Genomic DNA, 24,912 nt, shown 5'->3' with positions numbered 1-24,912 from the left:
AAGGAGAGGTGTGGTAATGGGGGCATTGGGATGGGGCCTGTTGTAGATTTAAATAAGCGTCCAAACGGATCCCCCTTTGTGGGCTCCTGACACTTATGAGGTATGTGTTGTTATGGAGGATTTGCCATTGGAGACAGAGCAGAATCTCATATTGAATGGAGATAGTATCACAGTGCTACCTATGGAGTAGAGAGAAAAAAGAAAAGGAGTACTTGTGGCACCTTAGAGACTAACCAGTTTATTTGAGCATGAGCTTTCGTGAGCTACAGCTCACTTCATCGGATGCATAGCATATCGTGGAAACTGCAGAAGACATTATATACACACAGAGACCATGAAACAAAACTTCCTCCCACCCCACTGTCCTGCTGCTAACAGCTTATCTAAAGTGATCATCAAGGAAGGCCATTTCCAGCACAAATCCAGGTTTTCTCACCCTTCCCCCCCCCCCCCCCCAGACACACATACAAACTCACTCTCCTGCTGGTAATAGCCCATCCCTCTTTGAAACCTCTCTTTATAATGCGCATGATAATCAAGGTGGGTCATTTCCAGCACTAATCCAGGTTTTCTCACCACCACCCCCCCCACACACACACACCCCCCTCCAAAAACCACACACACAAACTCACTCTCCTGCTGGCAATAGCTCATCTTAAGGTGCTATAGTCTCTAAGGTGCCACAAGTACTCCTTTTCTTTTTTCTTTTTACAATACAGACTAACACGGCTGTTACTCTGAAACCTATGGAGTAGAGAATATCAGTGGATGTTTGAACCAGTGGTGTTGGAACAGTTTTTATAGTGGGGGGTACTGAAAGTCACTGAACTAAACTGTAAACTCTGTATATGACAGAAACCACTTCAAGCCAGGGGGTGTGGCAGCACCCCTAGTTCCAGCACCCCTCTGTAAAATGAGTTTTTAAGAGCAGCCTGCAGTCTATGTCAGTTCTGAGGCCCCAATAACTAGAATGACAAGTGTTAAGAGGACGTAAAGGAAAGACAAGTTAAAAGCAATATACATGGTTTCATATGTTTGTGCCACTGCATTTATTTTGTTTTAACAGCCGAATAACATTACTGCTTATCTGAAGCCATGGGGTATGTTTTCAGAGCTGTAAGGCAATTTCTGAGGTTTTTTTATGTGATGAACTGAACAGGAGTTAACACACTGTTACATAAACTGACTGCCACTTTCCTGCTCATGTGACTTGGGCTAACGGCAAGGTGTGACAAAATGATCCCTGAGCAGAATTTTGAAAAACAATTGAACTGGAAATGACAAAATGACACATAGGCCTAAAAAATGGCCCCAAATGTCCTGCATTATATAAAGATGATTTTTAAATACAGGGCACCTAATAGATTTCACTCAGACTACTACATCCCAGAGACAAACTTCAGGAGCACCATCTGGTGCTGAGGCATCTTTAACCAGCTTTCAACACCTTCTCTCTTGACTTAAGGAGAGCAGCTGGGTTGAATAAGAAATTTTTGCATGGATTCGATCCCAGTTGATATTTAAAGAATCTTGTTTGAACGCCATACTTCATCTTTGCATAGAAAAGAAACTCCCAAAGATTGCTAGGTTTGTGGGTTTCAGAAGAGGTACCATACTTTGTTTTCTACCACAGACAATTTTTACCTAAACTACAGGACTAGGTGTTTGTACCTTGGAGAGTCTTCTACACTCACTTAGTAGTCTTATCAACTCATAATCCAGACTCTGGAGCACTAGCATTTCAACCTGTTCTTGACAGGCTGGGGCCTGCAAACACAAAGGTGGGTTTTCAGCTTTGTCTCCATTAATTAAATCTCCCTGCTCAGCAATAAACTTCAGGGTATTGGTAATGGGATGTGGAGCCTTTCAACACTAGGTCAGCAGTTTGACTCCAGGCTAGGTCTTTAGTGGTTGCCCAGTGTCCTATGTGAAATGAATTTGAGGGTCTCAGTACGACTCTGAAGGGACACCAATGTCCCTATCACTATTGGAACTCCTTGCAGCCCCTCAGACTGAATGGGCTGAGTATTGTGAATAGCCCTTGCACCACAGAAATGTGGACTCTCTCAGGGTTAAGGTCCATGGGTTGGTCATTGTGTGAAAAGCTTGTCCTGCTACTGCCCATGATGTACATGTTCTGTGGATTAACGGAAGCTTCCAGTCTCCAAGACTGCCATAACAGGTCATAACTTTTCACTAGCACTACATTTAGTGCTATCTTCAAAAATTCATTTCAGTTTTGTAGACTGAGATGCACAGGCAGAGCTGTTTGAGGAAGACCGGGACCCATATAAAGGTGTGCTGCTGCAGAGAACAGACCTGCTTTGGAGCTGCTGTGCATTGCCTCAGAGCTGGAATAGCAAGGAGGGGTGGTTGCGAGTCAGGATTTAGACATTTTGACAGAGCTGTGTGAGGAAGCCCGAGACTGGAATAACGACAGGTTTGCAATAGGATTGAGATGCACTGGTAGAGATGGAGGGAGGGGAACTCTTTCACAGCACTTTGCTGGGCTGGGCCTGCCTCTCTTCATTTACCCAGCCATATCATTAGTCCTTCTCTTTCAACAGCATCAAATGTGGCTCCAATTTTAAAATGAACTTTTAATTACTAAATACTTCAGAGCATTTTCCTCTCAAACAGCCATTTCCTATTTCTGGTCCTCAGAGATTAAACAACCCCATGAATTTCTGGTCTCTCCTAGTTAAAGCCAGGAAAGTGTGTTTGCAGATGGTTTCCAGAGGCATAGCAGCACCATCCATATGCCAAGCCAGTTAATCCCAAGTGTGTATTCCCATAGATAACAGCAAGTGGTAGACTAGCTCTCCACCAGTGCTCTTTGAAGGACAATTTATGTTCTGATTATTTTGTATTGTTCCTCTCTTCAGATATGGGAGATACACTGGTAACATGGATTAATTTCAATTAGAGATTGTCCATAATTAAGAGAACAAAATTCTGGAGAGAAAGGGAATGGGACTGAGGTTGATCCATTTCACTATAAAAACTTTTGTGACGGATGTCCTTCTTTGGGGGGAGGACAGGAAAGAATAGCATACTATTCTATATGTAATCCCCCAAATGACAACTTCTTAAGTCAAAACAACTCAAGTTATTTCGTGGTAACGCCATTGGAAACAATGGTCATTACAGACTCCTAGATCTCAGAGATGGCAAAGGTCACCTTTGATCCATCTTTTCCACCCATAACCCAGTTCCATTCTCACAGGCCACTGAGCAGCTGATTACTTCTAACCTCCATGGTAACCTGTGTAACATCTGCCACCCTATTTCATTTAACTGGAAAAAGCCAAGGTCACCACTGCATCACCACCTGTCTGCCTTTCAGATGCTTGGCAAAGTCCGATTGAAACTCAACAACGCCCCAGGGGCACCTTTCCAAAATGGATAGCCCTGATCAGGGGTTTGCCAGTAGCAATCCAGGGAATAAAGGCTACATTTTAGATTGTGTTTGCAGTTAGAGATGGAAACTCAGCAAAATGAAACAGAAGGCTCTGGATATCAGCAGCCTCAGGATTCCCTAGAGTGTTAAACATTAAACCCATTGGGTTAAATTAATCCCTGGAGTAATACCACTGATAGCATCAAATTAATCTCTGGTGCTTGAAATCTCTTGTAACCGAGGCTTCTCTTTTGGAGAACACACATGGCAATTTGGCAAGAATTAGTATACTCTTTAAAAATTTCTGCAGGAACGTTTATTACCGTCTATTCTGTCTTCTGAGCCTCTCTTTCAGACCTTTTTGTTCCAGAACTGTGAAGAGCTGGAAGCCTTCTAATATTTCAGTGCCTCTCTGACAAGCATGCTGCCAGTTCTATTCCTCCCCTTACAGAAGGTGTTTATGAAAACCAAAAGAGCAACCTCATCTCTTTTTTAGTAAGGAGCTAGTTATAAGTGGTTCTAGCGATGTCTAATTCATTTTGCAAGCATCATTGAGCTGGATACACAGTCTTTTAATCTGATTCTCTAAGGCCACAGTTTTGTGCTCTAGTTCTTCCAATCTCTTGTTCGTCATCTTTCTCTTAGCAGGAGCCTAAAATGTGGCTGCTCCCTTAAGAAATGTTTTGGCAGCCTCCTTTAAGAGCATGAGATTGTCCCTATAAGACAGCTGTTCTCAAACTGTGGGTCGGGACCACAAAGTGGGTCACAACTCCGTTTTAATAGGGTTGCCAGAGCTGGCTTAGACTTGCTGGGGCCTGGGGCCGAAGCCCAAGCCCCAGCACCTGGGGACGAAACTGAAAGCCAAGGGCTTCAGCCCTGGGCAGTGGGGTTCAGATTACAGGCCCTCTGCCTGGGACTGAAGCCCTTTGACTTTGGCCCCCCGACCTCGGGGGTGGGGCTCGGGCAGGCTCAGGCTTCAGTTCCCCCTCCTGGGGACATAGTAATTTTTTTTATACCAGAAGGGGGTTGGTGCAATGAAGTTTGAGAACCCCTGTGTCAAGGTTCCTTCCCCACTCTGAACTCTAGGATACAGATGTGGGGACCTTCATGAAAACCCCCTAAGCTTATTTTTACCAGCTTAGGTTAAAACTTCCCCAAAGTACAAACTATTGTACCTTTTGCCCTTGGACTTTATTACTGCCACCACCAAGTGTCTAACAAATATATAACAGGGAAAGAGCCCGCTTGGAAACATCTTTCCCCCCAAAATCCTCCCAAACCCTACACCCCCTTTCCTGGGGAAGGCTTGATAAAAATCCTCACCAATTTGCATAGGTGAACACAGACCCAAACCCTTGGATATTAAGAACAATGAAAAAGCAATCAGGTTCTTAAAAGAAGAATTTTAATTGAAGAAAAAGTAAAAGAATCACCTCTGTAAAATCAGGATGGTAAGTACCTTACAGGGTAATCAGATTCAAAACATAGAGAATCCCTCTAGGCAAAACCTTAAGTTACAAAAAGACATGAAAACAGGAATATACATTCCATTCAGCACAGCTTATTTTATCAGCCATTTAAACAAAACAGAATCTAATGCATATCTAGCTAGATAACTAGAACTAAGTTCTAAGACTCCATTCCTTTTCTGTTCCTGGCAAAAGCATCCCACAGACAGAGAGAACCTTTGTCTCTCCCCCCCACTCCAGCTTTGAAAGTATCTTGTCTCCTCATTGGTCATTTTGGTCAGGTGCCAGCGAGGTTATCCTAGCTTCTTAACCCTTTACAGGTTAAAGGGTTTTTCCTCTGGCCAGGAGGGATTTAAAGGTGTTTACCCTTCCCTCTATATTTATGACACCCTGCTAAGCGATAAAGTCTTTGCAGAGATCCCTCACAGGTTAGCAAAGTCTTTCTCAGGGTAAGGGTCCTTGAATAAGCCTGGACTGAAAGTTCCAGTTTTCACAGTGTCTTAGGCTAGAAAATGTAAATGTTCAAAGGGCTGGAGCTTGATCAGAGCTTTTCTTATCACAGCTTCTGCTGTAAAACTGAGATCTCTCCTCCCCTCCACCTGCATAGACTCTGGGCTCATGAGAATGAATGAATGAATGAATGAATGAAAACAGAACTGAGAGAGAGACCAAGGGCTGGGGAATGGAATGAAAAGAATTCTGATCATGGATACTGCAGAACTGTGTGCACCTAGACTCACAGTCCCACAATAGCCCAGTGAAGTATTATTTCCCCATTGCACAGATCAAAAAATGAAGACATGGAAAAGTTGAGGCCCACGTTTTCAGAGGTGCCCACTCATTCTGGGTATTTTAATGTTTGAATGCCAGCTTGAGGCAGATTTGTAGAGGTGCTGAGCACATACTGCTCCCATTGACTTCAGTGTGCCATACATACACAAAACACATCACATAACTTTTTGTTGCATCCCCCCTTTCTCTTTGTGTTATGTCTAATTTAGGGCTTATCTACAAAAGGAAAAAAGCCAGCAGTAACTGATGCACACTAGCCAGTGCAAACTAACTATTCTGCACTAACTCCCTGTGTGGACACTCATACTGCGCACTAAGAGTGCCTTTTGTGTGCATTAGCTTAATACACTTCAAAAGTGTGCTAAGCTAAACCTCCTCAAGGCACTCTTAGGGCGTGGCTACACTTGCAGATGTAGAGCGCTTTGAGTTAAACCAGCCTTCGTAGAGCGCAGTAGGGAAAGCGCTGTAACGTGTCCACACTGACAGCTTCAAGCACACTGGCATGGCCACATTTGTGGCACTTGCAGTGGCATTGGGCACAGTGCATTATGGGCAGCTATCCCAGCATGCAAGTGACTTCAACGGGCTTTTCAAATGGGGGTGGGGTGGGGTGGAGTGTGACAGGGAGTGTGTTGTGTGTATGTGGGGGGGAGAGAGAGTGGGTTTTTGGGGGGCTGAGAGCATGTCAGCATGCTATCTTGTAAGTTCAGACAGCAGCAGACCCCGCTTCTTCCCCCCCCGCCCCCCCCCACAGCATTCCACATTAATGGTTGCTTTGTCTCGGAGCAGATAAGCAGCCGGCTGTTAGAAATGGAGCTTTCAAAGGGCATATCCGCATTCCTACAGTGATTCAAAAACAATGACCAGAGTGGCCACTTGACTTTAAGGGGATTATGGGACGTTTCCAGAGGCTGATCAGAGCACAGTAATGCAACACCTTGTCCACACTGGCGCTGCGGCGCTCCAGCGGGGGCACAGCAAACATTATTCCACTCGCCGAGCCGGGAGTCAGAGCATTCTACGTGCCTTGCCAGTGTGGATGGGTAGTGAGCTAGTGCGCCCGGGGCTCCTTTATTGCACGGTAACTCACAAGTGTAGCCAAGCCCTTAGTGCACCATAAGAGTGTCCAGATGGGGAGTTAGTGCGGAATAGCTAGCTCTCTTTAAATTCACACCTTAGTGCACAGTAAACTAACTTCCCCATGTAGACAAGACATTAGATTGTGAAAACTTCTTGGAGGAAGGAGCATGCTGGAAAAGCATCAAGCATACCTATGGAACTGTATAAATACTAATACCCTCCCTCTCCCCCCACCCCCAGGCTATTAAGGGGTTAAGATTCATTCACAATTGACAAAACAGAGGAAGAATGATCTGTGATTCAGATATAGCAGTCAGAGTCCCTGGGTTCTGTTCTCAAATATGCCTCATACTTCCTGTGTGATCCTGGGCAAGTCGTTTAACCTTTCTCTTCCTTAGTTTCATGAAATAAAATGGCGATGCTTTTCTTCCTGAGGCTATGGGTCTATTACAGGAGTGAGTTTCTGTGTCCTGCGATGTGCAGGAAGTCAGACTAGATGATCACAATGGTCCCTTCTGGCCTTAAAGTCTATCAGCCTTCCTGGGGTGTTTAATTCATTATTATTTTTAAGGTGCTTTGAGATCCTCTGATGGAAGGTGCTAGCGACAGGCACAGCTTTGTGACTGTATTAAGAGTTCTTTTATGACTGCTTTTTATTGTTTGTATTATTGCCCGTGTTCTTGTCCATCGCTGTGGTGCATTTTTATTGGCCAACCTATAGTGTAAGTCATCTGAGAGGCATTATAGAAAGCCAAATTCCATTCATTATGTGTGTAAGCAGCCTCACCGACAGGTTTAAACTGCAGCATTCTTCTTTTCCACTAGATGGTGCTTTTGATCAAAGATTTGACTAGCTCCAACTCTTTTTCTGCACGGAATTTCCTAATTTTCCTTTCTCTCTCGTGCGGTCTCCATTCTTCCTCCTCTCCCTTCTCTGTTCTAACACTATGGGGGGACGCTTAATGATGCTGGATGGCGGACCGTCACAATCTGCTGCTACAGTAATCTAGCAGCCATCCACCAGCCAGCCTGCCTGCCTTGTGGGCTCTGGTTTTTGAATCATGTATCAATGGTGCTTGGCGGTGGTGGAGAATTGAATTCTTTCCATGTTTTCTATTCCCACAAGGAAATGGCTTCAAAGACCAAATCCCCTCCCCCTTCCCTGCTGGTGAAGGGCATTTAGGGAAGTTAGAAAAAAATCCAGCTCTGATGGAGCCACTCATTTAATAACCCATTGCACTTCCCTCCCTTGAGCAGGAAATTGTTTTTAAAAAGGGGTGGGGTGGGGGGGAGCCCAGGGCTTTTATATCCATCTTTGTATTCATGAGGCGAATACCTATTCAAGGTCACTGGTGCTGCATGCCTCACTGTTCAGAGCAGCCAGGCACGCTCGTCTTCCCTGAATGAGCATTGATTTTAATAAGGCTTCCTCCAGGTGCGGGTTTGGAATGGGCTTGAGTTTGCCACTCAGCACCAGGGGCACTGTTGTGTAAAGAACGCCACAAAAGAAGCCTTCCCGTTTATACCAGCAACTGGGACTGAATGCAATTCTGGATGGCTATTTCCCACACCAGAATCTGTCACTAGATTGTACTGTACAAGGCACAGCAAGGCGTGTGCTTTTATAGCCTCACTGCGAGCAATGATTTGTCTAGTGCTGTAAATCTAGACAGCACTTTACAGGGTAAATACATCCCCTGCCCTCTACATCAGTACAGGTGCAATGTTCCCCGTAGAAAACCATCCTGCAGCCGCCCATGTGAAGCGGCCCGGAGGTTTTCCCTCTCTGCCACGCACAGCTGTGACGTTGCGTGCATGCCGACATGCTCACGCCACCTACCTTGTGTCTGCAGTTTGTGATCTCATGCCTTGCTGATGCGTCCACTTTGCAAACCTGCCCCTGAGGCGCGTGTGGCAGCAAGGTGGCATCTGCTTCTGCATCTATCACCTTGGTAGCCGCGTGTTAATGAATTTATCCGCGTAGCTCCTGTGACACAATGATCGGCCATGCTGATGCCCGTGTCTGCAACATGCCGCTAGGACTGCCATGTCACGTACATAGTGATGTACCCACACCCCTGATGTGCATTGAGAGACACCATGCGCATATGCGGGGTGTTATGCTTAGGATGATGATATTGCACTTTCACCGAGGCTGCTCCAAACTACACCGGGGATGTTGTAGAACGACCCAGGGGACTGGGGAGCTGCAAATGGGTTTCTTCTGACTCCCCCGCCTCCCCACCCAAGCTTCACCCCCAACATTAACTGAGTGCTGCTGAGGACTAAGCCTTGCGTCTGCATCATATGATGGCTCTTTGAAAGAGCAGCCCAGAACTACAATGCCCAAATTCAAGGGGTAGATTTTTGGGGACAGTGAATTTCCTGTCTTGGTTGGGGTTCAGAGATCAAACCATGCTGCTAAACCAGCCTAGCAAAAGTTGACTTTTATCTCTGGCTCAGAAAGATTTTTTCAAAGTATGATTTTAATTTTTGTCCTCTGTAGAATTTACCAGATTGTCCGCAATCACATGGCTCAAAGCAGCATACCTGTGTGGGGGAAGAGATTGAGTAGCTTTCACATTTCAATCTGACTCTCTCCGCCACCCCTTCCCCACGTCTCTGTGTCATGGAGCCAGCTGCTCCGAGAATAGTTCAGGACTGAAATGTCACAGTTTGAAAGTGGTGAGTCACTTACTTTTTTCTAAAAAAATTAATAAATAAAAAACATCTTGTAGTGTGTATCTTGAGGGGTACAGCAAGACTTAAAGAAACAAGCTCCCTGGTGGAGTCAAGGGGCTTTTAATAAACCTGGCTTGGTGTGTGTGTCCATGCTGCTGTTTACATGAGGATCTTAAAACACTTCACAGACTTTAATTATCTCGTCAATAGGCTCGTCTCAATCAGATCCAAGTGTCTTAGCCAAAAGGACTGGATTGGAGCTGTCTGACAATGCACCCACAGTAACTCTCATAATTAAGTCTCCCTGCACTGCTGTGTGGTTCGTAATTACAGTGAAACCTGCCTAAAAAGACCAGTCAAGGGACCAACAAAAATCATTTCCTTTTACTGAGTTCATGTCAAGATACTTGAAGCCAAGTTTGTAAAAAAGGGGGTGCCAAATAGACTGGTCTCTTGTACGGGTTGCACTGAATTATTAGTGTTATAGTAATATATTAATGGTATATATTAGTGTGTATTAATACTATTCTTGTGCTAATTTGGTGTTGTTCTCTTTTCAAAAGGATGCTTAAGATGTTTATCTTCTACCACTGGATGCCAATTTGGGCCAATAGCAGCGATGGATTTTGTGGTGTGAATAATTGTCCCTCAGGATCCCCTCCTGGCAACTCATCTCATGTAAGAACCACCAAACTGTTGTCACATGGTGCTGACTTTCAGTCACAACCAATGGCAAGCCAAATCTCCCAGCTACTTCCAGGGGTGTTTTGCATGTATAAGGGCTGTGGGACTTAGTGCAGTATCTAGCTATCTGCTCTGGAATAGTAGGCTAGTACTAGATAGTTGAGTGAGTAAGATGTTGTTTTTTTAAAAGTGTACATTAAAGTTCAGATTCTATACAGCATCATAACCACGGCTCCTCATGATTCACAGCCACTGATTGTGCCATGCAATTCATCCTTTACTGTAGAATTTTGCTCCAGAATCTTTTTTTTTTTTTTTTAATCTAGCCCTCATGGTTGGGAAGATAACCTTGAAATGTGAACGGACTTGAACCAGTGCAGTATCACATGCCTGATTCTGCAGACAGCCTGAAATAATATCTGGCCAGGTACTATTCAATATTTTCATTCATGACTTGGATCATGTAGCAGAGAGTATTCTTATTAAATTTGTGGATGACAGCAAGCTAGGAGGTTTGCAAGTACATTGGGGGACAGGATTAGAATTTAAAATGACCTTGAAAAATTGGAGAATTGGTCTGAATTTAACAAGGTGGAATTCGATAAAGGTAAGTGCAAAGTACTTCACTTAGGAAGGAAAATTCAAATGCACAACTACAAAATGGGGAATAACTTGCTAGGTGCTAGTACTGCTGAAAAAGATCTGGGGTTATAGTGGATCACGAAATGAATATGAATCAAAAATCTGATGTAGTTGCGAAAATGGCTACTATCATTCTGGGGTGTATTAACAGGAGTGTCATAGGTAAGACATGGGTGGTAATTGTCCCTCTCTACCTGGCGCTGATGAGGCCTCAGCTGAGGTACTGTGTCCAATTCTGGGTGCCAGGCTTTAGGAAAGATGTAGAGAGAGCCCAGAGGAGAGCAACAAAAATGATAATAATGTTCTTATGATAAAAAGTTTAGAAACCTTGACATTGAGAAAAGGGAGGGAGGACTGAGGGAAGACCTGACAACAATATGTTAAGGGCTGTTGTAAAGAGGGCTGTGGTCAATTGTTCTCCATGTCCACTGAAGATAGGACAAGAAGTAATTGGCTTAATCTGCAGCAAGGGAGATTTAGGTGAGATGTTAGAAAAAAATAACATCTCACCTAAATTTAACATCTAACCTAAGTAAGGGTAGTTAAACTCTGAAATAGGCTTCAAAGGCAGGTTGTGGAATCCCCATCACTGGAGGTTTTTAAGAACAGGTTGGATAAACACTGGTCAGGGATGGTCTAGGTTTACTTGCTCCTGCCTCAGTTCAGTGGGCTGGACTTGATAACCTCTCAAGGAACCTGCCAACCCTACATTTCCATGGTTCTGTGAATATCTCTGAGTGGTATGAACTGCCCCATTCCTTTCAATGGGTCATTGACTCTGAAAATTAAGGATGACAGTTAAAATGCTAACATTAAAATTTTTACTGCCAAGCCTTGTAACAGAGGAATCTAGCTAACATGCTTATTCCCAGGTTCCTAACAGCCTCCCAGATCTCTAATCCTCTCCAGATGCCAAAAGCCTGGACTGTCCTCTAACCAATTCCCAAAACATCCATCTGCCCCAACAACTCCTAAGATGCCATTAGGCATTGCCAGTGCAAAAAGCTGTGGAAACTGAAAACGTGGGGACAGCCTAGAATAAATACAATGTAATATCAAACTAAATAACACAGGGGCAGCTGTACTGATTCTATTACTCATTTAAATACTGAATTAAATAAAAGCTTCAAGACTTTAACGTATCTGATGTTGGCGTAGAATTTAATAGATTTCTACCAGATTCCAAGGACTTTGCCACAGAACTTAGTGCCCACCTGTACCCAGGGTCTTGGTTATGTCATCTAGCCTGAGATTGTCAAGTTGCCTAATTGAAATTGGACTTTCAGATCACCTGAGGGCTTTGAAAATCTCAGCCTTAATGCACATAGTTCTTCCTAACACAAGCAAGAGTCTCAGCTCATTTCTGAAGGCCAATATTACTACTGATTCTTTCTGAGTTTGAAAAAAGATAAAATTGGTTAACGTAAGTGACATTGGACATTAGCAAACCATTGTCAGATTACAATGGAAGAGCAGACAGGGAAGCCAGTCCTGGCTCTGTGGCTTTTCCTAAAGGGCTTCCTCTGGTACACGGCTCTGCTCTGCTGATCCTCTTGTATTGTTTTTGATAATGAATAGCAGCTGAATAGCTGATTGTTGCATTGTCTAATAAGTGATTCATTTACATTAGACATCATTCCAAAATAGGAATTGACTTTTTAATGACTTCAATTGTGTATTAGCTCTCTATTGTTTGTAATGATTTCTCAGATTCTTGGACAAATATAGTCAAATTCACCCGGGTGTAACTTCCCTGAAATAAATGGTTCAACATGTCTTGGTATAACACAGGAGATAGCAAGATCCAATGGACTGAGCTTAAAGGGCTACATTTTCAAAAGTGGCCTCTAATTTTGTGTGGTCAGCTTTAGAAACCTAGGGACTGATTCTCAGAGGTGCTGAGCACCTACCTTTCAAAATGAGAGCTGTAGCGGTTCAACATCTCTAAAAATCAGGCCCTAGGGATATAAATTGTTGTAGCCCAATGGAGCTATGGCAGTTTAAACTAGCTGAAGATGTGCCCGAAGGTTTCTAAAATGGAAGCACTCAACATTAGTTGCCACTTTTGAAAATCTAGTCCAGGATGTTAGAATTCCTGAATTCTAATCCTGGTTCTGCCACTGACTTGCTCTGCGACTTTGAACAAGACATGCTTGCTTTCTGAAAATTGGAATAAAATTTGGCCATCCTCCCAAAGTAAATGTAAGACTATGTCTCCGCCATCCTTTGAAGGCAAAGTCATAAACATGGATATAATAAGTATTAGTTTTATTGTGTTATTGTCCTTCATTTTATACATTTTGATTCTTCCCTCCCCCCCACCATGAGATTTCGAATGGACCAGAAAGCCAAAGTTGGTTCCTTTTTGTTTACTTCTCCCTCTGTGCTTCAGTGTGCTTGATCATATCCTCATCAGTGTGTGAAGTTCTGCAAACGGTATTCCCTCTGTCACGGCTGCCACTCCAAAGCCATGCCGTTTTACCATATAACACCAGGACCTCAGTGGGTTTTTTTTTCCACATACCTCAGTGGGATCTAAAGGGAGTGGAATATCTAAAGAAAAATATTGTAGAGATGTAGATTCTTGAGGCGTGCCTTTTTTAAATAGTCACACTTGGATGTTAAACAAGGTGATAGTGTCCCTTTAAAGTTTTCCTAATTTAGTGCAGGAGCCAGGGATTCTCCATGTAACCCAACATTTCCATCATAGTTGCACTTGTAATTTCAGTTTTTCTGCAGGGGTCTAATGGCAATTGCTATCAGATGGTAGATGTTGTGTACGTATGAATATTGAGATGTTAGTGAAGGCTGACGGCGCTGCAATTCATTGTGAGAAGCTAGCTGGTCCTGAACCCATTTAAGAACCGCAGTGGATGCTCTGATTTTCACCTTTGTAATGTATGACTGAGTAAAATCTGTGTAGTCCAAAAATGCTGAGTCTCTTTGCTAGATTTTGCTGTGATTGTTGTCATATGATTTGGAGACAGAGGAGAACAAGTAGATGGGTAAGCAGTATGAAGCAAACTGACGGGCCTCTTGAAGACTGAAGAAACTAAAGAGACAATGGAGCAGAAGAAGAATTGGAGAGTGAACTCTACTTACTGATGGACAGAGACCCTCATACAGCTAGAGCAGCAGGGGTCACAGATTAGACTAATGTTCTTTCTCTCTGCAGTTCTAGTCAGACAGCAGGCAGAGTGTTTTGGGTGATGTCCCTATGACAGGAAAATGGGGGGAACTTGGGATTCGGAAGGTTCCAGAAGGTCCCCTGTTAGCTGGAGCTGGGGAGTGAGTCAGGACGTGGCAGTTTGAACTGGGCAGTTAGGGAGTGGCTGTTGGGTAGTGGTGATTGGACGTGGGCTATGGCAGTTCAGTTTGGATGATTGCAGAGTGGCAGTGTGAACTGAGCAGTTGGAGAAAGTATAGAAAACAGACAGCAGCGTCCGTGCACGCACACATGCCCCTACCTTGCAGGGAGGAGAGAAACAAGGAGGGAATGTTAATAAAGGATGAAGGGGAAGCGTGTGAGAACACTGACAGGAAAATGCAAAGTCATTAGAGGGAGGTAATTTCCGCTGCTGCAGTGAGAGTCCACAGTTATGCTAAGGGGAGTGTGATAGGGTGTGGTATGCAAGGAGTGGTACTTTTCCAGAGGTCAGCAGGGAGGAAAAGCTAACAGAGTGAAGTGTGTGCAAAGAACACGCTCAGGGAAGGGAATGTGAGTCCAAGCAAATAGACCAGAGCAAAAGAAGAGGCCAACAGAACTAGGCAGAGGAGAAACAGACTGAGAAATCCTCCTGAACAGCTCCTGGTTATTCCCTGTTCTGGAGTCTCAAGAGATGCCTGACCTGATGTTTGTTTTAGTAACTATTTTTTCCCCTCTAAATCCCTGATTTTGCAAGTCATTCCACGCTCCCAGATCCCTGCACCCACGTATGTCTTCACTGCAGGGGATGTGGGGAAGATACCCACATCAGAGCTATTCTTTTTGGGCAACAAATTTAAAGTACTGTTCCAAATTGATATGTCAACAGAAAAGGTTTTAGAATAAACTGATGAACTAAATAGTAATAAGGCCCCAAGGCCAGATCATATTCAACCAAGATTTCTGAAGGAACTCAAATATAAAATTGCAGAACTCTTAACTGTGTAACCTATCACTGAAATTAGCCTCTCTATCACATGACTTGAAGGTAGTTAATGTAATGCTGATTTTTAAAAAGGGCTCCACAGGAGATCCTGGCAATTACAGGCCGGTAAACCTAATTTCAGTACCAGGCAAATTGGTAGAAACTATGGTAAAGAACAGAATTACCAGACACATAGATGAACATGATTTGTTGGGGAAAAGTCAATATCGTTTTTGTAAAGGGAAGTCATGCCTCACCAACCCATTAGAATTCTTTGAGAGAGTCAACAAGCATGTGGACAAGGATTATCCAGCCGATATAGCATACCTGGATGTTCAGAAAGCCTTTGACAAGGTACCTCACCAAAGGCTCTTAAGGAAATTAAGTAGCCATGGGATAAGAGGGAAGGTGCTCTCATGGATCAGTAACTGATTAAAGATAGGAAACAAAGTGTAGGAATAAATGGTCAGTTTTCACCAGGGAGATAGGTGAACAGCAAGGTCCCCCCAGGATCTGTACTGGGACCTGTGCTGATCAACATACTAATTAGTGATCTGGAATAGGGAGTGAATAGTGAAGTGGCAAAGTTTGCAGACGATGAAAAATTATTCAAGATAGTTAAGATCAAAGTTGACTGTGAAGAATTACAGAGGGATATCACAAAACTGGATGATGGGGCAACAAAATGGCAGATGAAATTCAACATTGATAAATGAAAAGTAATGCACATTTGGAAAAAATAATCCCAACTACACCTATATGATGATGGGTTCTAAATTAGCTGTTACCACTCAAGAAAGAGATCTTGGAGTAACTGTGAATAGTTCGATGAGAACTTCCCCTCAATGTGCAGTAGCAGTCAAAAAGGCTAACAGAATGTTAGGAACTCTTAGGAAAGGGATAGAAAATAATACAGAAAATATCATAAAGCCACTCTATACATCCATGGTGCGCCCATACCTTGAATACTGTGTCCAGTTCTGGTCACCCCATCTCAAAAAGGATTTAGTGGTCAAGGGTGGGTCAGAGAAGGTCAATAAAGATGATCAAGGGTATCTAACCACTTCCATACTAGGAGAGACTAAAAAGATTAGGGCTGTTCATCTTAGAAAAGAGCAAATTAAGGGGGGATATGATAGAGGTCTATAAAATCATGAATGGTGAGGAAAAAGTGATTAGAGAAATGTTATTTACTCTTTCACACAATACAAAAGCCAGGGGTCATCTTATGAAATTAATAGGGATCAGGTTTAATACAAACAAGAAGTACTTTTTCACATAATGCACAACTAACTTGTGGAACTAATTGCCATGGGATGTTGTGATGGCCCAAAGTATAACTGGGTTCAAAAAAGAACTAGAGAAGTTCATGGAGGATGGGTCCATAATGGTTAATAATCAAGATGGTCAGGCATACAACCCCATGCTCAGGGCAACCCTAACCCTCTGACTACCAGAAGCCAGGAGATCAAGATTGGGGTGGACCACTCAATAATTGTTCTGTACACTCCTCCTGAAGTTCTGGTACAAGCCACTGTTGGAGACAGGATACTGGGGCAAGATGAACTATGGTCTGACCCAGTATTGCAGCCCTTATGCTCTCTTATGTAGAGACCTATTGATTTCACTAGGGCTCTGTGTGGGCCTGGAGTCTGCCCATGCAAAAGAGGTTGCGAGAGTGGGGCCTAAGACAATGCACTGAATAGTTCGAGCGAGGTGCAAGGCAGAGGTGCTGTTAGTACTGAGCTGTTTGTGATGTGGTGTGGAGTTAGGGTGACCAGATAGTAAGTGTGAAAAATCATGATGGGATGGGGGTAATAGGCGTCTATATAAGACAATGCCCCAAATATCGGGACTGTCCCTATAAATCGGGACATCTGGTCAACCTACGTGGGGTTTCTGGGGCATAGAACAGGGCTATCCAGACCCTCCAATCCTAGTTCCTCCTGTAGGGATCACTGAGCTCCTAGCGTATCACCGCCCTGTGTACAGAAAACAAAGAATTAAGAGTTGTTTTTAAACAACACAACCTTTAAACCAACACCTGCTAGCAGGAAACATGAAGCAAGGCCTTACAATGTGCTCCTAGGAACCAGTTTACAACCAGCTGGCAAGCCAAATGTAGGGAGGGCAAGCATGTTTCAGCTGCAGCATCCCACAGTGTGAAAGCCATTGTACTAAAGCACTTTGCAGCACTACTGTCCTAGCTTCCAAGCCTGGGCAAAAGCTGCTGCATGCCTGCCCAAAGGCTAGGCTTCTTTGTCTCTCTTTATTAATTCTGTTTGTTAGCCTGCTTTATGGGTTCCCTTTGTAAACTGACTTTGATTGGTCAATGTCTTCAGTAAATTACCCAGCCCTTAGGATATCTCAGGATTTTATCTTCCTTACAGGCCACGTGGTATTTCCAGCAACCTCAAAGAAAACCCTCCAGACACACAAACAAAGCCACCCTGAGAATAAAACCACAAAGCCCTGACTTTCTTGCTGGGGATTCCGTGCTTGCCTTCTACTCTAACCCTCCAGCATCGCCCTCCTTGCATTCATGCCCTCCCAGGAGCCCACACTGCTCTGTGCTCAGTTGCAGGCAATGAAATCAAACAGTGCATTAGCAGCTTCTTAATAGGCTTACTCGGTGGAACCCAGCTTCCTTCATTAATCCAGAAAATAAGGGTTCTTTTCATAGTTTTGGGAAGCTAATTATTTAAATGGTGGGAATTAAAGATCATCAGATACTGGAGACAGATTTTGGTTTTGCTCCCCTGGGGGACAGGGAGCCTGGTTTTGCACAGGTGTGCAACATGATACCATGTGACTGTGCAATAAAGGGAGTAGCAGTCCTCAGACTCCACTCTGTCACAAGCTCGAATGTCTTTCTCTTGCCAGATAGAGCAGCTGTATTGTTATAGTGACCATTCTTCCCTGTGCTTTTTGTCTGTATGCTGATCAGGTGGCCCTATGGCGCTGTCTTCACTTCACCGTTCCCCCCCCCCCCAAAAAAAAGAGGTGTGTGTACCCCTGCCATAGGTGCCCTTGTGGTAGAATTACAGTGCCTTATCTCTACTGTGATTTTACAGTGGGACACGTAGCGTGTTGGATAGCTGCTGTAAAAACCACCTCTTTTGCAGTGAAGACTGAGGGCTTGTCTATACAAACACGAAGTTGGTGGCAAGCTGGGGTGTGAATCTATCTCGCACAAGCCTGCCACATGCTAGCCTCCCATTTCAAAGCAGAGTAGATCAAAGCGCACTGGGGAACTTTGAGTGCATGGCAGTAGGGTCTACACAGACACTTAGTGTGAGGAAGGCTAGCGCAAGGTAGATTTACATCCCAGCTTGCTGCGAACCAAGTGTTCTATACACAAGCCTCCAGCCTCACGTAGTTCTGGGATGGTGCATTACCTTTGACAATCACTGTGCTCAGAGGAGGACTTGGGTTGAGCAGTGCTGGCTAGCAAATCTAGCAAAGGGATCTTCCCCTGTCTTGAGAAATAGGAAATGCACAGGGCTATAACGCCAGGAGGAGCAGGTGGGAAAGCACAGACAGTGACCGTGACATCATTTTAAACAAAGATTTTATTGCATAACGATTTTCAAAGAGAGATGGATGCTTAACACTCCCTGGTGCCTTTGAAAATCTCCCCAAAAAAGGCTGATGGGGATCCACTGATGTCATGGTCAATATTTGTATCCTAAAGAAAATGGTATCAGTCCTGTTCATAGAACTGTAGGACTGGAAGGGACCTAGAGAGGTCTTCCAGTCCAGTCCCTGCACTCATGGCAGGACTAAGTATTATCTAGAACAGGGGTGGGCAAACTTTTTGGCCTGAGGGCCACATTGGGGAATAGAAATTGTATGGCGGGCCATGAATGCTCACAAAATTGGGGTTTGGATGCAGGAGGGGGTGAGGGCTCTGGTTGGAGGTGCAGACTCTGGGTTGGGGCTGAGGATAAGGGGTTTGGGGTGCAGGAGGGTGCTCCATGCTGGGATCAAGGGGTTTGGAGGGTGGGACGGGGATCAGGGCTGGGGCAGGGGGTTGGGGCATAGGGAGAGGCTCAGGGGTGCAGGCTCCGAGTGACGCTTACTTCAAGCAGCTCCCGGAAGCAGTGGCATGTCCCTTCTCCAACTCCTACGTGTGGAGCGGCCCCTGACCCTTGGAGGAAGGCCATGCGGCTGCTTCCGGGAGCCGCGTGGTGCAGCCCCCAACCATGCCAGAGCGGGGCCTAGCTGCATGGTGCAGCCCCGACCTGGCACCTCGGCTGGAGTGCTGGAGCGGGGCAAGCCCCAGACCCCACTCCCCAGCACGAGCTCGTGGGCCAGCTTAAAACAGCTTGCAGGCCGGATGCGGCCTGCAGGCCATAGTTTGCCAACCCCTGATCTTGACCATCCCTGTCTAACCTGCTCTTAAAAATATCCAGTGATGGAAATTCCACAACCTCCCTAGGCAATTTATTCCAGTGCTTAACCACCCTGACAATTAGGAAGTTTTTCCTAGTGTCCTAAACCACCCTTGCTGCAATTGAAGCCCATTGCGTCTTCTCCTATCCTCAGAGACTAATGAGAACATTTTTTCTCCCTCTTCTTCTTGTAACAACCTTTTATGTACTTGAAAACTCTTATCATGTCCCCTCTCAGTCTTCTCTTCTCCAGACTAAACAAACCCAATTTTTTCAGTCTTTCCTCATAGGTCATGTTTTCTAACCTTTCTCATTTTTGTTGCTCTTCTCTGGACCTTTCCCAGTTTGTCCACATCTTTCCTTAAATATCATTGATGGATCCATAGCTCCATATAAACAACCTTCAGAGAAACAGATTTTTTAATTCTTCTAGATATATACCCTGTGCTGTCTTCTGAGTGAACTTTACTATGTGTTCATTTGGAGCCAGATCCTGGAGTATTGTCTGGGTGTAACTGATATGATTAATACCAGGGTGAAATTCTGGCTCATTTAAATCAAAGGCAAAACTCCCAGTGAGTTCAGACAGGGCCAGGATTTCACCCCAGGACAGCATTAAGGAGGTTCTAATGAATGGGTTCCAGAAAGAAGGGCAACCCTTTCTGTTTATCTAGGTTGGTTACATCCTTCAGCATTTCACTCATCCTCCCATCCTATCCCTCAGAGTATAACATCCTCTTGGTGGTACCTGTGCAGATGGTGCTAAGACTGTACAGCTTGGATGGAGCCCCACTCACTGTGTGGTAGATTTCCAAAGCAGCTCCTCTTCCTCTTTGTACAATGACAGTGCCATGTGGAAATCTGGCGGCCATCAGATGCTTCTGTTAATGGATCAGAATGCAAACAAAAATTAATTAATTATGGGAAGAAGGTAAAGCTGGGACTAGTATAAGATTATTTAGCTCAGTAACTGGGTTAATGCTCATTTACCAAAAACCAGAGGAAATATTCTATACTCATTTCAATAACATTTCAGATCATGTTTCCAATAAATATTTTTAAATAAAAAAATTCACATATTTTTGCCAAAAATGAAATTTTTCAACAACGTCGGCAACCTTTCACAAAAAAATTGTTTAGAAACAAAGGCCATTTTCCATTACAAACTTTTTATTCAAACTATTTCAACCAGCTTGAGTAATGTCATATATGGCCACATCACCATCCTGGCTGTAAATGCTGCGTGTGCCAGTCAGGAATGTAGAACGCCTAGGGTATGTTTTCACTGCAGAGTTAACTCAAGTTATCTACACTTGAGTTACTTCTTTTGATGTAGCCTTGCTCAAATGAGATCAGCCACACTTAGAAATAACACTTGAGTTGCTGTGTCCACATTGGCACTGCAGTCATTCATGTGTGTCTCAAAGGCTTCTGGGGGCACGTCACATGGTTCTTTGTGCTTCCCTAAGCTGAGCCGCTCTATGACGTCTTTCCCAGTGAATTTTAAGAGAACTTGTCTGTTCTTTCTTTCCAAGTGTGGAGAACTGTGAGAAGGCACTGGAGGACTAGCTGTGTTTCTTGTTCAGCAAGCTGGGGATTAACATGAAAGGACTCCATGTTTGTAAAACTAAATGGATTCTTTATTAAGAGAATTGTTTACAGAGATGCTGCAGCTGCAGCTAGCATTCCAGCCATGTGCACACAGACTTTTCTTCTTGGTGCCTCCTCCTCCCTCCTGCAACCTGTACTTTAGCTTCTCTGTGTTTAAATAGACATGGGTTTGTATTAGCAGTATTAGGATACTCCAAAAAAACCAAAAACAAGTGATAATTGTAAAGAAACTCATTAAAAAGATTTAATGTTAAATTGATCAAAAGAATTGTAAACAGGCCAAATTCAGAGGGTGATGTGTAAATTGCACACTAGTTTGACAAGATAAAGGAGTCTGAGTATAAGGCCTTGTCTACACATACGTGAATGTAGCCCTTCCAGCCAACCATGGGCGGCAGGTATCATAGGCCAGGGAAGGCTAAGCATCCCCTAACCCAGGCTGTGGCCACAGCCCGGCCCGAGGCCACGCTCTGGCTCCCCCTCTCCCCCTAAGCCAGCGGGGACTCAGCTTGGGTCGGTGGCCTGGAGCTGGGGCTTGGCTAGCTGGCGGCCAGTGGCGGCCCAGGGCGGCTCGGGCCAGGGGTTGGCTCAGGGCTGGCCAGTCAGCAGCTTGAGGGTCTGGAGGGACAATCAGTGGTCAGGTGGGCTGGCACTCAGGGCCAGTCGGCGGCCCTGGGGTTGGGCCAGTGCTCGAGGCTGGCTGGCGGGCCAGGGATTGGGCTGGCACTCGGGGCCTGAAGGTGGCCCAGGGGTTGGGCTGGTGCTCGGGGGCCACTAGCAGCCCAAAACTAGCGGTTTGGCCAGTGCTCCTCCAGACGTGGTTTAGGTGGGGGACCCTCAGGGCTCTGGCAGGTGAGGATGGGCAGAAGCGGCATGGCTGCGGGAGCTAGTCTCCATGAAGGAGGCGTTCATATGCCTCCCATGCAGCCAACTCCAACGTACACCTTCTTTCAGCTAAATTCTGAGGAGCTAAATTCTGCACTCAGCTACCCATCTGTAGTTCCTCATAGGGGCCAGATCCTCAGCTGGTAGAAATGATCTGATTAATTGTATTGATTACACCATGCTTTACAAACATCAGCACCCATGCCCTTGTGTGATAGGTTAGTAGTGTTATCTCATTTATAGAGGGGAAATCTGAGGCAGAGAATTGAAGTGACTTGCTAAAGACCACAGAGGGAGTCAGTGTCAGAGCTGAGATTAGAATGCAAAATCCTTTGCTCTCAGTCCCTTATTTAGTGTCATGCTTTCGAGCTATTGAGCTGTCACTCCGGGTAGCCAGAAGTCAAACTGGCTGCTCAGCAGAGTCAGCTCAATTGCAAGCAGCCATCTTGGAGGGCGTGCCATCAGCAACGGCCCAATGGCCACGAATTCATCGGGAGTCCTCCCAAAAGTAGAGGAGCCTCAGGCCATGGTTTTCATGGATGGATGGGGATCAGGAACCTTAGTGAAAATTCAGAGACTAATATTCAACCCTAGCAATGGGGTTCTATTGGCATATAGTTTGATGGACATCTCCCCAACAGAAACAAATTAGGGACTTTGTTTTTATTTAAAATAACTGAAAAATAACAGTTGTGGTTAGCCCCGACATTCCTCAATCTCCCAAATCAGAAGTGGGGACCATAGCAGCAGGCTTTGTAGATCTCCAGGGCCAGGTCTGATTATCCTTTATTCCTTCCAGTGGATCTCAAGCTTTGCAGCGTTCGGCTTGTTCACTGGCTCATTCTGCCTGCTCGTTGCTGTCAGAACTGTGTGTGACCTGCAGGCATAGGATATTGGGTGCTTTCTATAGAATACAGGGTGCTATCTAATCACATTTTGTCATATGAATCCATGATAATGTCTGTTTTCCCCCTACCTGTGGAAGAGGCTGTTTATGCCAGTGGTGATACGTGCGTAGCCCAATTACTGAAAATACTTGCTTATTTAGTTAGATTTATCAAAATCTCTAGTCTCCCTTCCAATGATCTGAGTGTCTGTCCCATGAATTAGAACACCCAACACAAAGCACAGTAGAACGGACTGCTTAGCACAATAAATCAATTTCCATCATCTAATAGGATCATAGTAACAAAAAGCAACCTCACCCCTCAGTGACAGTGCTAGCCCATTGTGGGCCCTAAGCAGGAATATTTCCTCCCCCGCACAATACTAAAACAGGCCAGGTCTTATAATAAAAAGTGAGTACTCAGGGCCCTAAGCAATTGCTTAGTCTGTTTATGCCTAGCTTTGCCTCTGACTCAGCCTACCCTGTTCCCTGAAGCCTAGGAAAAGAGATGGGCATTGCAGTGTTCCTGTGTGCATAACAAATCCAGGTCCCAGAGTACCAAAGGGAGAGCGAGTTTCAAAGTCCGGCACCTGTCACTGGAGAATGTCCTATTATCGGCTCCCTCCAATTGACATTGAAGGAGCTTCTGCTCAGTTGCCTCCACTAATCTCACAGGCAGCACCCTGGCACAGGGAAAAAAATAATTTTCTGTAACATTTCTTTATGACAATCTGTGCCTAACAAAACTAACAGCTTCATTGTCTCAGTCCTATCATCCTGTAGTGGCATGCAAAAGACTCATGCAAGACGCTGAGCCCACTAGCCTCAAGCCAGCAAATTGCACAAGTCCATTGGTAGCCCCATTGAAGTCAATACTGGGACCAGAGTGCTCAGCACCTTGCAGGATGGAGCCTAAAAAGACCAAATGCAGGCTTTACTGCACACGCTTCTCAACCTCAGTTAAGGTTTTCAGTCAAAAGTCCTAGCAAAAACCTTGATGCTGTTCAAATGTCTAGGAGCCTCCAAGGGACAGGGTTAATTTTCACCTGAGAAAATTAAAACAGGACATCCTTTTTGTGTATGAAAATTGTGTAAACACTCAGCGGAAAAGCATGTCTAGGGGATAAAATGAGACTTGTTGCTTCATGTCCCTGGTTGATCTGCAAAGCCCAGGAGCCTGCCCCCTGGGATGGCATGGCTCTAGGATTCAGTTGCTTTTCTTTCCCATATGGAATAATTTTGCTTCTTCCCAGCTGAGATATCATGTAACACCGGTGGCTCTCTAGAGGCAAAGTTGCTGCATGTTTGCCATATGCTTAGCTACTGTCAACATTTATATTCCATCATAATTCAGGGGCAAGCACCAATTTGCATAATCTTCAGGGCTTTAAAATTAAAAATTCCTCCGACAGACCTAAGTGTGACTGGTGCCGCTTCCTGCCCCCAGGGGCAAATCTTTTCCCAATCTGTCTGCTGCACCAAAAAGGTTACAGTCTAGAAATGTTCCTGAGCTATGCCCAAGAGTAACTTAAACTAGAGCAAGCTTGTAAACTCTTGTGTATGTAGCAAGGAGGTTGTGATTTGACAATTACTACATGACAAAAATATGTCACCATTTTCTACTCTTATTTTGTTTTGACTGCCATTTAGCTGTGTTATGCCACCTTCACTGTGTGGGTTGTAACAACTGAAAGATATTAGTAGAATGAGAAACTTTTATACTGCAAAGTTACTGATGTGTTCTCAAGATAGAAAGCACAGGGACTAACAACTTGATGGACCACTGATCCCTTCTTCTAGATCTTTGTTCAAGCTCTGGCAGCACTCATTGAGTAAGCACTTGATCTCAACAAGCCTGAGGAGCTGTCCTTATATATAATTTTGGGACAAATTCTTACTGTGATTTCTCTGATTTAGTAGCTCACTACCACACCAGATTATTATAGCTGGTAGTGGTTGGCTCTGTTCTCTGCGGAGGAGGTCACTGCAGAGGAAATAATGTGCCAGAAAGAATTTCAGGGGATTTAAAGCTTGAAAACATAGGCCAACATTTTCAAAAGTGTTCACTAATTTTCAGTGTCTCAGTTTTTGGACACCTGACTTAAAATTCTTCAGGTCTGCCTTTCAGAGATGATGAGTACCCTCAACTCCCATTGACATCACTGGTGTTGTCAGTACCAATGAAGATTGGGCAGCGTGTGTCTCACATTCAGCACCCAAAATCAGCAGTGTTGAAAATGTTCCTATTTGAATAGCA

The 24,912-nt window shown here is 44.5% G+C and overlaps 2 protein-coding genes across 3 annotated transcripts in view; one reads left to right on the top strand and one right to left on the bottom strand.

Annotated features, from left to right (window-relative positions):
* Positions 1-8,853, bottom strand: part of DHRS7B (dehydrogenase/reductase 7B) — a 34,672-nt gene extending 25,819 nt beyond the window's left edge. Inside the window, exon 1 of one of the 2 annotated variants that reach the window (XM_074965128.1) lies at positions 8,582-8,853. In XM_074965128.1, the coding sequence (XP_074821229.1) occupies positions 8,582-8,682 (101 nt within the window). In that variant the 5' untranslated portion in view covers positions 8,683-8,853. The remainder of the gene's footprint in view (positions 1-8,581) is intronic. The other variant, XM_074965124.1, reaches the window with a different exon arrangement.
* Positions 8,854-10,058: 1,205 nt separating this feature from the next.
* The window catches only part of USP22 (ubiquitin specific peptidase 22), a 202,453-nt gene continuing 187,599 nt past the window's right edge, over positions 10,059-24,912 (top strand). Inside the window, exons 1-2 of the mRNA XM_074965123.1 lie at positions 10,059-10,101; positions 10,434-10,534. The gene's annotated coding sequence lies outside the window, so the exon portion shown is untranslated. The remainder of the gene's footprint in view (positions 10,102-10,433; positions 10,535-24,912) is intronic.

The sequence above is a fragment of the Natator depressus genome, chromosome 10 (genome assembly GCF_965152275.1).
Source record: "Natator depressus isolate rNatDep1 chromosome 10, rNatDep2.hap1, whole genome shotgun sequence".
Taxonomy (NCBI): Eukaryota; Metazoa; Chordata; order Testudines; family Cheloniidae; genus Natator; species Natator depressus.
Note: the sequence above shows the minus strand (reverse complement) of the source record. Positions and strands in the feature narration are given on the sequence as shown.